The following is an 18,268-nucleotide window of genomic DNA, read 5'->3' as shown; positions in this document are numbered from 1 at the left end:
ATACACTGTATCTCTGCGGTCACGTGACTGGGGGACGCTGGCGTGGATACACTGTATCTCTGCGGTCACGTGACTGGGGGACGCTGGCGTGGATACACTGTATCTCTGCGGTCACGTGACTGGGGGACGCTGGCGTGGATACACTGTATCTCTGCGGTCACGTGACTGGGGGACGCTGGCGTGGATACACTGTATCTCTGCGGTCACGTGACTGGGGGACGCTGGCGTGGATACACTGTATCTCTGCGGTCACGTGACTGGGGGACGCTGGCGTGGATACACTGTATCTCTGCGGTCACGTGACTGGGGGACGCTGGCGTGGATACACTGTATCTCTGCGGTCACGTGACTGGGGGACGCTGGCGTGGATACACTGTATCTCTGCGGTCACGTGACTGGGGGACGCTGGCGTGCATACACTGTATCTCTGCGGTCACGTGACTGGGGGACGCTGGCGTGCATACACTGTATCTCTGCGGTCACGTGACTGGGGGACGCTGGCGTGGATACACTGTATCTCTGCGGTCACGTGACTGGGGGACGCTGGCGTGGATACACTGTATCTCTGCGGTCACGTGACTGGGGGACGCTGGCGTGCATACACTGTATCTCTGCGGTCACGTGACTGGGGGACGCTGGCGTGCATACACTGTATCTCGGCGGTCACGTGACTGGGGGACGCTGGCGTGGATACACTGTATCTCTGCGGTCACGTGACTGGGGGACGCTGGCGTGCATACACTATCTCTGCGGTCACGTGACTGGGGGACGCTGGCGTGGATACACTGTATCTCTGCGGTCACGTGACTGGGGGACGCTGGCGTGGATACACTGTATCTCTGCGGTCACGTGACTGGGGGACGCTGGCGTGGATACACTGTATCTCTGCGGTCACGTGACTGGGGGACGCTGGCGTGGATACACTGTATCTCTGCGGTCACGTGACTGGGGGACGCTGGCGTGGATACACTGTATCTCTGCGGTCACGTGACTGGGGGACGCTGGCGTGGATACACTGTATCTCTGCGGTCACGTGACTGGGGGACGCTGGCGTGCATACACTGTATCTCTGCGGTCACGTGACTGGGGGACGCTGGCGTGGATACACTGTATCTCTGCGGTCACGTGACTGGGGGACGCTGGCGTGGATACACTGTATCTCTGCGGTCACGTGACTGGGGGACGCTGGCGTGGATACACTGTATCTCTGCGGTCACGTGACTGGGGGACGCTGGCGTGGATACACTGTATCTCTGCGGTCACGTGACTGGGGGACGCTGGCGTGCATACACTGTATCTCTGCGGTCACGTGACTGGGGGACGCTGGCGTGCATACACTGTATCTCTGCGGTCACGTGACTGGGGGACGCTGGCGTGCATACACTGTATCTCGGCGGTCACGTGACTGGGGGACGCTGGCGTGCATACACTGTATCTCGGCGGTCACGTGACTGGGGGACGCTGGCGTGGATACACTGTATCTCGGCGGTCACGTGACTGGGGCGCGCTGGCGTGGATACACTGTATCTCGGCGGTCACGTGACTGGGGCACGCTGGCGTGGATACACTGTATCTCGGCGGTCACATGACTGCACTGTTGACATAGTGAGGAGAGTCGGGCAGCGCCTCGGCACGCTCTGACCTCTCACCTCCTGCCGTCTCTCCCCAGGTCTCATCTAATGCCGAGGCTGAAGGGATCGCGCTCCCACGAATCTTTGCTCAGTCCCAGCAGCGCAGTTGAAGCTCTTGATCTCAGCATGGATGAGGAGGTTGTGATCAAACCTGTCCACAGCAGCATCCTGGGCCAGGACTACTGCTTCGAGGTGAGTGGCCACTCTGTGCTGGGGTCATGGGGCCGATCCTCCCCACTGCGGGGCAGGTTACGGGGCTGATTTCACCCCCCCCCCCTATGACCCCAGGTTACGGGGCTGGTTTCCCCCCCCCCCCCCCCATGACCCCAGGTTACGGGGCTGATTCCCCCCCCCCCCCCATGACCCCAGGTTACGGGGCTGATTCCCCCCCCCCCATGACCCCAGGTTACGGGGCTTATCCCCCCCCCCATGACCCTAGGTTACGGGGCTGATTCCTCCCCCCCATGACCCCAGATTACGGGGCTGATTCCTCCCCCCCCCCCCCCCCATGACCCCAGGTTACGGGGCTTACCCCCCCCCCCCCCATGACCCCAGATTACGGGGCTGCTGATGCTGCTGATGTCGTCTGTTTTCCTTGCAGGTTACGGCATCATCCGGTAGTAAGTGTTTTTCTTGTCGCTCGGCAGCTGAACGGGATAAATGGATGGAGAACTTGAGGCGCGCCGTTCACCCTAACAAGGTACAGCATTGGCTGCCAGGGGAGAGGGGGCTGGTGGGCACTGGGCGGCATTTGATCAGCTTGTATACCCCCCTGCATGCTTGTCCACCAATAAAGGAGGTTCTTTCTACCTTTGGAAGCGGTGAGTGCCGCCATCTTCTTCTGTTACTATACTGGGTGGCACACCAAGTCTAGGTCTAATCCTGCGCTAGCATTACTGCTCCCTCCTAGTCCCCCCAGGGTCCTGGAGATCTCTGATACTGAAGGAATCTGCGTCTTCCTCTTCCTTCCAGGATAACAGTCGCAGGACGGAGAACATGCTGAAGTTGTGGATTATCGAAGCCAAGGACCTGCCGGCCAAGAAGAAGTATCTGTGTGAGTTGTTTCTGGACGACGTCCTCTACGCACGGACTACCTGCAAGCTGAAGACGGATAACGTCTTCTGGGGAGAGCACTTTGAGTTCCACAATCTGCCCCCCCTGAAGAGCATCACCGTGCACCTATACAAGGAGACGGAGAAGAAGAAGAAGAAGGACAAGAACAACTACATGGGCCTGGTAAACATCCCCATCGCTGCCGTCACCGGCCGCCAGTTTGTGGAGAAGTGGTACCCGGTCGTGTCCACCAACACCAGCAAAGGCAAGTCTGCGGGCCCCATGATCCGCATGAAGAGCCGCTACCAGAGCATCAACATCCTCCCCATGGAACTGTACAAGGAGTTTGCCGAGTATATCACCAACAACTACATGGTGCTGTGCTCCAGCCTGGAGGGCGTCCTGAGCGTCAAGAACAAGGAGGAGATGGCGTCCGCCCTGGTCCACATCTTACAGAGCACTGGGAAGGCCAAGGTAAGGACGACAATATCTCAGAGCCGTGATGTCATGATCTTAGTCTTATGGGTGCTGTCGCCATGCGTGTCCGGGCCCTGGGTGCTGTCGCCATGCGTGTCCGGGCCCTGGGTGCTGTCGCCATGCGTGTCCGGGCCCTGGGTGCTGTCGCCATGCGTGTCCGGGCCCTGGGTGCTGTCGCCATGCGTGTCCGGGCCCTGGGTGCTGTCGCCATGCGTGTCCGGGCCCTGGGTGCTGTCGCCATGCGTGTCCGGGCCCTGGGTGCTGTCGCCATGCGTGTCCGGGCCCTGGGTGCTGTCGCCATGCGTGTCCGGGCCCTGGGTGCTGTCGCCATGCGTGTCCGGGCCCTGGGTGCTGTCGCCATGCGTGTCCGGGCCCTGGGTGCTGTCGCCATGCGTGTCCGGGCCCTGGGTGCTGTCGCCATGCGTGTCCGGGCCCTGGGTGCTGTCGCCATGCGTGTCCGGGCCCTGGGTGCTGTCGCCATGCGTGTCCGGGCCCTGGGTGCTGTCGCCATGCGTGTCCGGGCCCTGGGTGCTGTCGCCATGCGTGTCCGGGCCCTGGGTGCTGTCGCCATGCGTGTCCGGGCCCTGGGTGCTGTCGCCATGCGTGTCCGGGCCCTAAATCTTAGACCTGCATATTCTGTGTGTCCTGACACCTTTCTATCATAGCCAGCAGTGGTCAGGAGTCAGCATGGGCGCTCAGACCCCTCTGTGACTACACCCCCCATACACAGCGAGCTGCCATGTCCTGTGTGTCCTGACACCTTTCTATCATAGCCAGCAGTGGTCTGGGGTCAGCATGGGCGCTCAGACCCCTCTGTGACTACACCCCCCATACACAGCGAGCTGCCATGTCCTGTGTGTCCTGACACCTTTCTATCATAGCCAGCAGTGGTCTGGGGTCAGCATGGGCGCTCAGACCCCTCTGTGACTACAACCCCCATACACAGCGAGCTGCCATGTCCTGTGTGTCCTGACACCTTTCTATCATAGCCAGCAGTGGTCAGGGGTCAGCATGGGGGCTCTGACCCCTCTGTGACTACACCCCCCATACACAGCGAGCTGCCATGTCCTGTGTGTCCTGACACCTTTCTATCATAGCCAGCAGTGGTCAGGGGTCAGCATGGGCGCTCTGACCCCTCTGTGACTACACCCCCTATACACAGCATGCTGCCATGTGCTGTGTCCTGACACCTTTCTATCATAGCCAGCAGTGGTCCGGGGTCAGCATGGGCGCTCTGACCTCTCTGTGACTACACCCCCCATACACAGTGAGCTGCCATGTCCTGACACCTTTCTATCATAGCCAGCAGTGGTCAGGGGTCAGCATGGGCGCTCTGACCCCTCTGTGACTACACCCCCCATACACAGCGAGCTGCCATGTCCTGTGTGTCCTGACACCTTTCTATCATAGCCAGCAGTGGTCCGGGGTCAGCATGGGCGCTCTGACCTCTCTGTGACTACACCCCCCATACACAGCGAGCTGCCATGTCCTGTGTGTCCTGACACCTTTCTATCATAGCCAGCAGGGGTCAGCATGGGGGCTCTGACCCCTCTGTGACTACACCCCCATACACAGCGAGCTGCCATGTCCTGTGTGTCCTGACACCTTTCTATCATAGCCAGCAGTGGTCAGGGGTCAGCATGGGTGCTCTGACCCCTCTGTGACTACACCCCAATACACAGCGAGCTGCCATGTCCTGTGTGTCCTGACACCTTTCTATCATAGCCAGCAGTGGTCAGGGGTCAGCATGGGTGCTCTGACCTCTCTGTGACTACACCCCCCATACACAGCGAGCTGCCATGTCCTGTGTCCTGACACCTTTCTATCATAGCCAGCAGTGGTCAGGGGTCAGCATGGGTGCTCTGACCCCTCTGTGACTACACCCCCCATGCACAGCGAGCTGCCATGTCCTGTGTCCTGACACCTTTCTATCATAGCCAGCAGTGGTCAGGGGTCAGCATGGGTGCTCTGACCCCTCTGTGACTACACCCCCATACACAGCGAGCTGCCATGTCCTGTGTGTCCTGACACCTTTCTATCATAGCCAGCAGTGGTCAGGGGTCAGCATGGGTGCTCTGACCCCTCTGTGACTACACCCCCATACACAGCGAGCTGCCATGTCCTGTGTCCTGACACCTTTCTATCATAGCCAGCAGTGGTCAGCGGTCAGCATGGGAGCTCTGACCCCTCTGTGACTACACCCCCCATACACAGCGAGCTGCCATGTCCTGTGTCCTGACACCTTTCTATCATAGCCAGCAGTGGTCAGGGGTCAGCATGGGCGCTCTGACCCCTCTGTGACTACACCCTCCATACACAGCGAGCTGCCATGTCCTGTGTGTCCTGACACCTTTCTATCATAACCAGCAGTGCTCAGGGGTCAGCATGGGTGCTCTGACCCCTCTGTGACTACACCCCCCATACACAGCGAGCTGCCATGTGCTGTGTGTCCTGACACCTTTCTATCATAGCCAGCAGTGGTCAGGGGTCAGCATGGGGGCTCTGACCCCTCTGTGACTACACCCCCATACACAGCGAGCTGCCATGTCCTGTGTCCTGACACCTTTCTATCATAGCCAGCAGTGGTCAGGGGTCAGCATGGGTGCTCTGACCTCTCTGTGACTACACCCCCCATACACAGGGAGCTGCCATGTCCTGTGTCCTGACACCTTTCTATCATAGCCAGCAGTGGTCAGGGGTCAGCATGGGTGCTCTGACCTCTCTGTGACTACACCCCCCATACACAGCGAGCTGCCATGTCCTGTGTCCTGACACCTTTCTATCATAGCCAGCAGTGGTCAGGGGTCAGCATGGGCGCTCTGACCTCTCTGTGACTACACCCCCCATACACAGCGAGCTGCCATGTCCTGTGTGTCCTGACACCTTTCTATCATAGCCAGCAGTGGTCAGGGGTCAGCATGGGTGCTCTGACCCCTCTGTGACTACACCCCCCATACACAGCGAGCTGCCATGTCCTGTGTGTCCTGACACCTTTCTATCATAGCCAGCAGGGGTCAGGGGTCAGCATGGGTGCTCTGACCCCTCTGTGACTACGCCCCCCATACACAGCGAGCTGCCATGTCCTGTGTGTCCTGACACCTTTCTATCATAGCCAGCAGTGGTCAGGGGTCAGCATGGGTGCTCTGACCCCTCTGTGACTACACCCCCCATACACAGCGAGCTGCCATGTCCTGTGTGTCCTGACACCTTTCTATCATAGCCAGCAGGGGTCAGCATGGGCGCTCTGACCCCTCTGTGACTACACCCCCCCATACACAGCGAGCTGCCATGTCCTGTGTGTCCTGGCACCTTTCTATCATAGCCAGCAGTGGTCAGGGGTCAGCATGGGCGCTCTGACCTCTCTGTGACTACACCCCCCATACACAGCAAGCTGCCATGTCCTGTGTGTCCTGACACCTTTCTATCATAGCCAGCAGTGGTCAGGGGTTAGTATGGGCGCTCTGACCCCTCTGTGACTACACCCCTATACACAGCGAGCTGCCATGTCCTGTGTGTCCTGACACCTTTCTATCATAGCCAGCAGTGGTCAGGGGTCAGCATGGGTGCTCTGACCTCTCTGTGACTACACCCCCCATACACAGGGAGCTGCCATGTCCTGTGTGTCCTGACACCTTTCTATCATAGCCAGCAGTGGTCAGGGGTCAGCATGGGCGCTCTGACCCCTCTGTGACTACACCCCCCATACACAGCAAGCTGCCATGTCCTGTGTGTCCTGACACCTTTCTATCATAGCCAGCAGTGGTCAGGGGTCAGCATGGGCGCTCTGACCCCTCTGTGACTACACCCCCATACACAGTGAGCTGCCATGTCCTGTGTCCTGACACCTTTCTATCATAGCCAGCAGTGGTCAGGGGTCAGCATGGGCGCTCTGACCCCTCTGTGACTACACCCCCCCATACACAGCGAGCTGCCATGTCCTGTGTGTCCTGACACCTTTCTATCATAGCCAGCAGTGGTCAGGGGTCAGCATGGGTGCTCTGACCCCTCTGTGACTACACCCCCCATGCACAGCGAGCTGCCATGTCCTGTGTCCTGACACCTTTCTATCATAGCCAGCAGTGGTCAGGGGTCAGCATGGGTGCTCTGACCCCTCTGTGACTACACCCCCATACACAGCGAGCTGCCATGTCCTGTGTGTCCTGACACCTTTCTATCATAGCCAGCAGTGGTCAGGGGTCAGCATGGGCGCTCTGACCCCTCTGTGACTACACCCCTATACACAGCGAGCTGCCATGTCCTGTGTGTCCTGACACCTTTCTATCATAGCCAGCAGTGGTCAGGGGTCAGCATGGGTGCTCTGACCTCTCTGTGACTACACCCCCCATACACAGGGAGCTGCCATGTCCTGTGTCCTGACACCTTTCTATCATAGCCAGCAGTGGTCAGGGGTCAGCATGGGCGCTCTGACCCCTCTGTGACTACACCCCCCCATACACAGCGAGCTGCCATGTCCTGTGTGTCCTGACACCTTTCTATCATAGCCAGCAGTGGTCAGGGGTCAGCATGGGTGCTCTGACCCCTCTGTGACTACACCCCCCATGCACAGCGAGCTGCCATGTCCTGTGTCCTGACACCTTTCTATCATAGCCAGCAGTGGTCAGGGGTCAGCATGGGTGCTCTGACCCCTCTGTGACTACACCCCCATACACAGCGAGCTGCCATGTCCTGTGTGTCCTGACACCTTTCTATCATAGCCAGCAGTGGTCAGGGGTCAGCATGGGCGCTCTGACCTCTCTGTGACTACACCCCCAATACACAGCGAGCTGCCATGTCCTGTGTCCTGACACCTTTCTATCATAGCCAGCAGTGGTCAGGGGTCAACATGGGTGCTCTGACCCCTCTGTGACTACACCCCCCATAGATAGCGAGCTGCCATGTCCTGTGTCCTGACACCTTTCTATCATAGCCAGCAGTGGTCAGGGGTCAGCATGGGGGCTCTGACCTCTCTGTGACTACACCCCCATGCACAGCGAGCTGCCATGTCCTGTGTGTCCTGACACCTTTCTATCATAACCAGCAGTGGTCAGGGGTCAGCATGGGCGCTCTGACCCCTCTGTGACTACACCCCCATACACAGCGAGCTGCCATGTCCTGTGTGTCCTGACACCTTTCTATCATAGCCAGCAGTGGTCAGGGGTCAGCATGGGCGCTCTGACCTCTCTGTGACTACACCCCCCATACACAGCGAGCTGCCATGTCCTGTGTCCTGACACCTTTCTATCATAGCCAGCAGTGGTCAGGGGTCAGCATGGGCGCTCTGACCTCTCTGTGACTACACCCCCCATACACAGCGGGCTGCCATGTCCTGTGTGTCCTGACACCTTTCTATCATAGCCAGCAGTGGTCAGCGGTCAGCATGGGAGCTCTGACCCCTCTGTGACTACACCCCCCATACACAGCGAGCTGCCATGTGCTGTGTGTCCTGACACCTTTCTATCATAGCCAGCAGTGGTCAGGGGTCAGCATGGGCGCTCTGACCCCTCTGTGACTACTCCCCCCCCCCCCCCCCCCCCATGTACAGCGGCACTGCAGACACTAGTGCACACATTGCACACGCTGCAGGCGCTCCCGTGACCTCTCCTATGGTACCGGGGGATGGGCAGAGGCTCCCGGGACCTCTCCTATGGCACCGGGGGATGTGCAGAGGCTCCCGTGACCTCTCCTATGGCACCGGGGGATGTGCAGAGGCTCCCGTGACCTCTTCTATGGTACCGGGGGATGTGCAGAGGCTCCCGTGACCTCTCCTATGGTACCGGGGGATGTGCAGAGGCTCCCGTGACCTCTCCTATGGCACCGGGAGATGGGCAGAGGCTCCCGGGACCTCTCCTATGGTACCGGGGGATGGGCAGAGGCTCCCGGGACCTCTCCTATGGTACCGGGGGATGGGCAGAGGCTCCCGTGACCTCTCCTATGGTACCGGGGGATGTGCAGAGGCTCCCGTGACCTCTCCTATGGTACCGGGGGATGTGCAGAGGCTCCCGTGACCTCTCCTATGGTACCGGGGGATGTGCAGAGGCTCCCGTGACCTCTCCTATGGCACCGGGGGATGTGCAGAGGCTCCCGGGACCTCTCCTATGGCACCGGGGGATGTGCAGAGGCTCCCGGGACCTCTCCTATGGCACCGGGGGATGTGCAGAGGCTCCCGGGACCTCTCCTATGGCACCGGGGGATGTGCAGAGGCTCCCGGGACCTCTCCTATGGCACCGGGGGATGTGCAGAGGCTCCCGGGACCTCTCCTATGGCACCGGGGGATGTGCAGAGGCTCCCGGGACCTCTCCTATGGCACCGGGGGATGTGCAGAGGCTCCCGGGACCTCTCCTATGGCACCGGGGGATGTGCAGAGGCTCCCGGGACCTCTCCTATGGCACCGGGGGATGTGCAGAGGCTCCCGTGAATATCCTGAAAATGTGCGCATAATTATCTGTGTCCTCGCCCACTTCTGCCATTATGATAAAGCTGTGGTAATGCTATAGCCCCCTCCCCTCCCCCGTCACCTGACGCTGCTTGTAATCCCATCATGGAGCCTCCTCCCTCCCCCGCCCCAGCATCTGACAACTTACCTGTGACTTATTGGGCTTTATAAAAATATCCAGTCCTCGCCCCTGCTGTATATGAGAGGAACTGCTACACCCCCTCATACCCTGCCTGTATACAGGAGTCTATCCATTCAGCACTACTACTCCTATCCTGTATATATGGGCACTGTACTACTACTCCTATTCTGTATATATGGGCACAGCACTACTACTCCTATCCTGTATATATGGACACAGCATAGCACTACTACTCCTATCCTGTATATATGGGCACAGTACTACTACTCCTATCCGGTATATATGGGCACAGCACAGTACTACTACTCCTATCCGGTATATATGGGCACTGCACAGCACTACTACTCCTATCCTGTATATACAGACACAGCACAGTACTACTACTCCTATCCTGTATATATGGGCACAGCACAGTACTACTACTACCCTGTATATATGGGCACAGTACTACTACTCCTATCCTGTATATATAGGCACAGCACAGTACTACTACTCCTATCCTGTTTATATGGGCACAGCACAGTACTACTACTCCTATCCTGTATTTATGGGCACAGTACTACTACTCCTATCCTGTATATATGGGCACAGCACAGTACTGCTACTCCTATCCTGTATATATGGGCACAGCACAGTACTACTACCCCTATCCTGTATACATCAGCACAGTACTACTACTCCTATCCTGTATATATGGGCACAGCACAGTACTACTACCCCTATCCTGTATACATGAGCACAGCACAGTACTACTACTCCTATCCTGTATATATGGGCACAGCACAGTACTACTACTCCTATCCTGTATATAAGGACACAGCACAGCACTACTACTCCTATCCTGTACATATGGGCACGGCACAGCACTACTACTCCTATCCTGTATATATGGACACAGCACAGCACTACTACTCCTATCCTGTATATATGGGCACAGCACAGTACTACTACTCCTATCCTGTATATATGGGCACAGCACAGCACTACTACTCCTATCCTGTATATAAGGACACAGCACAGCACTACTACTCCTATCCGGTATATATGGACACAGCACAGCACTACTACTCCTATCCGGTATATATGGACACAGCACAGTACTACTACTCCTATCCTGTATATAAGGACACAGCACAGCACTACTACTCCTATCCTGTACATATGGGCACGGCACAGCACTACTACTCCTATCCTGTATATATGGACACAGCACAGCACTACTGCTCCTATCCGGTATATATGGGCACAGTACAGTACTACTACTCCTATCCTGTATATATTGGCACAGTACTACTACTCCTATCCTGTATATATGGGCATAGCACAGTACTACTACTCCTATCCTGTGTATATGGTGACAGCACAGTACTACTACTCCTATCCTGTATATATGGGCACAGCACAGCACTACTACTCCTATCCTGTATATATGGGCACAGCACTACTACTCCTATCCTGTATATATGGGCACGGCACAGCACTACTACTCCTATCCTGTATATAAGGACACAGCACAGCACTACTACTCCTATCCGGTATATATGGACACAGCACAGCACTACTACTCCTATCCGGTATATATGGACACAGCACAGTACTACTACTCCTATCCTGTACATATGGGCACGGCACAGCACTACTACTCCTATCCTGTATATATGGGCACAGCACAGTACTACTACTCCTATCCTGTATATATGGGCACAGCACAGTACTACTACTCCTATCCTGTATATATGGGCACAGCACAGTACTACTACTCCTATCCTGTATATATGGGCACAGCACAGTACTACTACTCCTATCCTGTATATATGGTGACAGCACAGTACTACTACTCCTATCCTGTATATATGGGCACAGCACAGCACTACTACTCCTATCCAGTATATATGGACACAGCACAGCACTACTACTCCTATCCGGTATATATGGACACAGTACTACTACTCCTATCCTGTACATATGGGCACGGCACAGCACTACTACTCCTATCCTGTATATATGGGCACAGCACAGTACTATTACTCCTATCCTGTATATATGGACACAGCACAGTACTACTACTCATATCCTGTATATATGGGCACTGTACTACTACTCATATCCTGTATATATGGGCACAGCACTACCACTGTGTCTATGATGGCAGCATTGTACGGCTTCTCTTATTTCCAGACCGATGACACCGCCGCTCTCTAGTGATGGATAGGCTGTATTCTCAGTGATGGCACCGCTGCTCTCTAGTGATGGATAGGCTGTATTCTCAGTGATGGCACCGCTGCTCTCTAGTGAGGGATAGGCTGTATTCTCAGTGATGGCACCGCTGCTCTCTAGTGATGGATAGGCTGTATTCTCAGTGATGACACCGCTGCTCTCTAGTGATGGATAGGCTGTATTCTCAGTGATGGCACCGCTGCTCTCTAGTGATGGATAGGCTGTATTCTCAGTGATGGCACCGCTGCTCTCTAGTGATGGATTGGCTGTATTCTCAGTGATGACACCGCTGCTCTCTAGTGATGGATAGGCTGTATTCTCAGTGATGGCACCGCTGCTCTCTAGTGATGGATAGGCTGTATTCTCAGTGATGACTCAGTTGCTCTCTAGTGATGGATAGGCTGTATTCTCAGTGCTGGCACCGCTGCTCTCTAGTGATGGATAGGCTGTATTCTCAGTGATGGCGCCGCTGCTCTCTAGTGATGGATAGGCTGTATTCTCAGTGATGTCACCGCTGCTCTCTAGTGATGGATAGGCTGTATTCTCAGTGATGACACCGCTGCTCTCTAGTGATGGATAGGCTGTATTCTCAGTGATGACACCGCTGCTCTCTAGTGAGGGATAGGCAGTATTCTCAGTGATGACACTGCTGCTCTCTAGTGATGGATAGGCTGTATTCTCAGTGATGACACCGCTGCTCTCTAGTGAGGGATAGGCTGTATTCTCAGGGATGGCGCCGCCGCTCTCTAGTGATGGATAGGCTGTATTCTCAGTGATGACACCGCTGCTCTCTAGTGAGGGATAGGCTGTATTCTCAGTGATGGCACCGCTGCTCTCTAGTGATGGATAGGCTGTATTCTCAGTGATGACACCGCTGCTCTCTAGTGAGGGATAGGCAGTATTCTCAGTGATGACACTGCTGCTCTCTAGTGATGGATAGGCTGTATTCTCAGTGATGACACCGCTGCTCTCTAGTGAGGGATAGGCTGTATTCTCAGGGATGGCGCCGCCGCTCTCTAGTGATGGATAGGCTGTATTCTCAGTGATGACACCGCTGCTCTCTAGTGAGGGATAGGCAGTATTCTCAGTGATGACACTGCTGCTCTCTAGTGATGGATAGGCTGTATTCTCAGTGATGACACCGCTGCTCTCTAGTGAGGGATAGGCTGTATTCTCAGGGATGGCGCCGCCGCTCTCTAGTGATCGAGGGGCTGTGGCGCCCTGTGGCTGGGGGAGGGGCTGTGGCGCCCTGTGGCTGGGGGAGGGGCTGTGGCGCCCTGTGGCTGGGGGAGGGGGCTCTGGCGCCCTGTGGCTGGGGGAGGGGCTGTGTCGCCCTGTGGCTGGGGGAGGGGCTGTGGCGCCCTGTGGCTGGGGGAGGGGCTGTGGCGCCCTGTGGCTGGGGGAGGGGCTGTGCCGCCTGTGGCTGGGGGAGGGGCTGTGCCGCCTGTGGCTGGGGGAGGGGCTGTGCCGCCTGTGGCTGGGGGAGGGGCTGTGCCATGTAGCTGATGTCCCGGTGTTCTCTCTCTCTCTCCAGGATTTCCTCACGGATCTGATGATGTCGGAAGTCGATCGCTGTGGAGACAATGAGCACCTGATATTCCGGGAGAACACTTTGGCCACTAAGGCGATCGAGGAATATCTGAAGCTGGTGGGACAGAAGTATCTGCAGGACGCGCTGGGTAATGTCTGCACCACCAGGGGGCGCTGCTCTCACCCCTCACCATCATGTACTGCCCACATATACTGCATAGGAGGAGTACTCCTGAGCCTTATACACAGGGTAGGAGGAGTAGTCCTGAGCCCTTATACACAGGATGGGAGGAGTAGTCCTGAGCCCTTATACACAGGGTAGGAGGAGTAGTCCTGAGCTCTTATACACAGGGTAGGAGGAGTAGTCCTGAGCCCTTATACACAGGATGGGAGGAGTAGTCCTGAGCCCTTATACACAGGGTAGGAGGAGTAGTCCCGAGCCCTTATACACAGGGTAGGAGGAGTAGTCCGGAGCCTTATACACAGGGTAGGAGGAGTAGTCCTGAGCCCTTATACACAGGGTAGGAGGAGTAGTCCTGAGCCCTTATACACAGGGTAGGAGGAGTAGTCCTGAGCCCTTATACACAGGGTAGGAGGAGTAGTCCTGAGCCCTTATACACAGGGTAGGAGGAGTAGTCCTGAGCCTTATACACAGGGTAGGAGGAGTAGTCCTGAGCCCTTATACACAGGGTAGGTGGAGTAGTCCTGAGCCCTTATACACAGGGTAGGAGGAGTAGTCCTGAGCCCTTATACACAGGGTAGGAGGAGTAGTCCTGAGCCCTTATACACAGGGTAGGAGGAGTAGTCCTGAGCCCTTATACACAGGGTAGGAGGAGTAGTCCTGAGCCCTTATACACAGGGTAGGAGGAGTAGTCCTGAGCCCTTATACACAGGGTAGGAGGAGTAGTCCTGAGCCCTTATACACAGGGTAGGAGGAGTAGTCCTGAGCCTTATACACAGGGTAGGAGGAGTAGTCCTGAGCCCTTATACACAGGGTAGGAGGAGTAGTCCTGAGCCCTTATACACAGGGTAGGAGGAGTAGTCCTGAGCCCTTATACACAGGGTAGGAGGAGTAGTCCTGAGCCCTTATACACAGGGTAGGAGGAGTAGTCCTGAGCCCTTATACACAGGGTAGGAGGAGTAGTCCTGAGCCCTTATACACAGGGTAGGAGGAGTAGTCCTGAGCCCTTATACACAGGGTAGGAGGAGTAGTCCTGAGCCTTATACACAGGGTAGGAGGAGTAGTCCTGAGCCCTTATACACAGGGTAGGAGGAGTAGTCCTGAGCCCTTATACACAGGGTAGGAGGAGTAGTCCTGAGCCCTTATACACAGGGTAGGAGGAGTAGTCCTGAGCCTTATACACGGGGTAGGAGGAGTAGTCCTGAGCCCTTATACACAGGGTAGGAGGAGTAGTCCTGAGCCTTATACACAGGGTAGGAGGAGTAGTCCTGAGCCTTATACACGGGGTAGGAGGAGTAGTCCTGAGCCTTATACACAGGGTAGGAGGAGTAGTCCTGAGCCTTATACACAGGGTAGGAGGAGTAGTCCTGAGCCTTATACACAGGGTAGGAGGAGTAGTCCTGAGCCCTTATACACAGGGTAGGTGGAGTAGTCCTGAGCCCTTATACACAGGGTAGGAGGAGTAGTCCTGAGCCCTTATACACAGGGTAGGAGGAGTAGTCCTGAGCCCTTATACACAGGGTAGGAGGAGTAGTCCTGAGCCCTTATACACAGGGTAGGAGGAGTAGTCCTGAGCCCTTATACACAGGGTAGGAGGAGTAGTCCTGAGCCCTTATACACAGGGTAGGAGGAGGAGTCCTGAGCCCTAATACACAGGGTAGGAGGAGGAGTCCTGAGCCCTTATACACAGGGTAGGAGGAGTAGTCCTGAGCCCTTATACACAGGGTAGGAGGAGTAGTCCTGAGCCTTATACACAGGGTAGGAGGAGTACTCCTGAGCTCTTATACACAGGGTAGGAGGAGTAGTCCTGAGCTCTTATACACAGGGTAGGAGGAGTAGTCCTGAGCCCTTATACACAGGGTAGGAGGAGGAGTCCTGAGCCCTTATACACAGGGTAGGAGGAGGAGTCCTGAGCCCTTATACACAGGGTAGGAGGAGGAGTCCTGAGCCCTTATACACAGGGTAGGAGGAGGAGTCCTGAGCCCTTATACACAGGGTAGGAGGAGGAGTCCTGAGCCCTTATACACAGGGTAGGAGGAGGAGTCCTGAGCCCTTATACACAGGGTAGGAGGAGTAGTCCTGAGCCCTTATACACAGGGTAGGAGGAGTAGTCCTGAGCCCTTATACACAGGGTAGGAGGAGTAGTCCTGAGCCCTTATACACAGGGTAGGAGGAGTAGTCCTGAGCCTTATACACAGGGTAGGAGGAGTAGTCCTGAGCCCTTATACACAGGGTAGGAGGAGTAGTCCTGAGCCCTTATACACAGGGTAGGAGGAGTAGTCCTGAGCCCTTATACACAGGGTAGGAGGAGTAGTCCTGAGCCTTATACACGGGGTAGGAGGAGTAGTCCTGAGCCCTTATACACAGGGTAGGAGGAGTAGTCCTGAGCCTTATACACAGGGTAGGAGGAGTAGTCCTGAGCCTTATACACGGGGTAGGAGGAGTAGTCCTGAGCCTTATACACAGGGTAGGAGGAGTAGTCCTGAGCCTTATACACAGGGTAGGAGGAGTAGTCCTGAGCCTTATACACAGGGTAGGAGGAGTAGTCCTGAGCCCTTATACACAGGGTAGGTGGAGTAGTCCTGAGCCCTTATACACAGGGTAGGAGGAGTAGTCCTGAGCCCTTATACACAGGGTAGGAGGAGTAGTCCTGAGCCCTTATACACAGGGTAGGAGGAGTAGTCCTGAGCCCTTATACACAGGGTAGGAGGAGTAGTCCTGAGCCCTTATACACAGGGTAGGAGGAGTAGTCCTGAGCCCTTATACACAGGGTAGGAGGAGGAGTCCTGAGCCCTAATACACAGGGTAGGAGGAGGAGTCCTGAGCCCTTATACACAGGGTAGGAGGAGTAGTCCTGAGCCCTTATACACAGGGTAGGAGGAGTAGTCCTGAGCCTTATACACAGGGTAGGAGGAGTACTCCTGAGCTCTTATACACAGGGTAGGAGGAGTAGTCCTGAGCTCTTATACACAGGGTAGGAGGAGTAGTCCTGAGCCCTTATACACAGGGTAGGAGGAGGAGTCCTGAGCCCTTATACACAGGGTAGGAGGAGGAGTCCTGAGCCCTTATACACAGGGTAGGAGGAGGAGTCCTGAGCCCTTATACACAGGGTAGGAGGAGGAGTCCTGAGCCCTTATACACAGGGTAGGAGGAGGAGTCCTGAGCCCTTATACACAGGGTAGGAGGAGGAGTCCTGAGCCCTTATACACAGGGTAGGAGGAGTAGTCCTGAGCCCTTATACACAGGGTAGGAGGAGTAGTCCTGAGCCCTTATACACAGGGTAGGAGGAGTAGTCCTGAGCCCTTATACACAGGGTAGGAGGAGTAGTCCTGAGCCCTTATACACAGGGTAGGAGGAGTAGTCCTGAGCCCTTATACACAGGGTAGGAGGAGTAGTCCTGAGCCCTTATACACAGGGTAGGAGGAGTAGTCCTGAGCCTTATACACAGGGTAGGAGGAGTAGTCCTGAGCCCTTATACACAGGGTAGGAGGAGTAGTCCTGAGCCCTTATACACAGGGTAGGAGGAGTAGTCCTGAGCTCTTATACACAGGGTAGGAGGAGTAGTCCTGAGCCTTATACACAGGGTAGGAGGAGTAGTCCTGAGCTCTTATACACAGGGTAGGAGGAGTAGTCCTGAGCCCTTATACACAGGGTAGGAGGAGTAGTCCTGAGCCCTTATACACAGGGTAGGAGGAGTAGTCCTGAGCTCTTATACACAGGGTAGGAGGAGTAGTCCTGAGCCCTTATACACAGGGTAGGAGGAGTAGTCCTGAGCCCTTATACACAGGGTAGGAGGAGTAGTCCTGAGCCTTATACACAGGGTAGGAGGAGTAGTCCTGAGCCTTATACACAGGGTAGGAGGAGTAGTCCTGAGCCCTTATACACAGGGTAGGAGGAGGAGTCCTGAGCCCTTATACACAGGGTAGGAGGAGTAGTCCTGAGCCCTTATACACAGGGTAGGAGGAGTAGTCCTGAGCCCTTATACACAGGGTAGGAGGAGTAGTCCTGAGCCTTATACACAGGGTAGGAGGGGTAGTCCTGAGCCTTATACACGGGGTAGGAGGAGTAGTCCTGTGCTGTGTATATACATGATGGGAGTGGTAGTACTGTGCTGTGTATATACATGATGGGAGTGGTAGTACTGTGCTGTGTATATACAGGATGGGAGCGGTAGTACTGTGCTGTGTATATACATGATGGGAGCGGTAGTACTGTGCTGTGTATATACAGGATGGGAGCGGTAGTACTGTGCTGTGTATATACATGATGGGAGCGGTAGTAGTACTGTGCTGTGTATATACATGATGGGAGTGATAGTACTGTGCTGTGTGTATACAGGATGGGAGCGGTAGTACTGTGCTGTGTATATACATGATGGGAGTGGTAGTACTGTGCTGTGTATATACAGGATGGGAGTGATAGTACTGTGCTGTGTATATACAGGATGGGAGTGGTAGTACTGTGCTGTGTGTATACATGATGGGAGCGGTATTACTGTGCTGTGTGTATACAGGATGGGAGTGGTAGTACTGTGCTGTGTATATACAGGATGGGAGTGGTAGTACTGTGCTGTGTATATACATGATGGGAGTGGTAGTACTGTG

The 18,268-nt window shown here is 55.6% G+C and overlaps 1 protein-coding gene across 1 annotated transcript in view; it reads left to right on the top strand.

The window, feature by feature from the left end:
* Positions 1-1,644: 1,644 nt before the first annotated feature.
* DAB2IP (DAB2 interacting protein) overlaps positions 1,645-18,268 on the top strand; it is a gene marked incomplete at its 3' end in the record, with an annotated part of 29,538 nt that continues 12,914 nt past the window's right edge. Inside the window, exons 1-4 of the mRNA XM_072132400.1 lie at positions 1,645-1,823; positions 2,233-2,331; positions 2,604-3,158; positions 13,488-13,632. Coding sequence (XP_071988501.1) covers positions 1,680-1,823; positions 2,233-2,331; positions 2,604-3,158; positions 13,488-13,632 — 943 coding nt within the window. The remainder of the gene's footprint in view (positions 1,824-2,232; positions 2,332-2,603; positions 3,159-13,487; positions 13,633-18,268) is intronic.

This window comes from Engystomops pustulosus, unplaced genomic scaffold (genome assembly GCF_040894005.1).
Source record: "Engystomops pustulosus unplaced genomic scaffold, aEngPut4.maternal MAT_SCAFFOLD_517, whole genome shotgun sequence".
NCBI lineage: Eukaryota > Metazoa > Chordata > Amphibia > Anura > Leptodactylidae > Engystomops > Engystomops pustulosus.
Note: the sequence above shows the minus strand (reverse complement) of the source record. Positions and strands in the feature narration are given on the sequence as shown.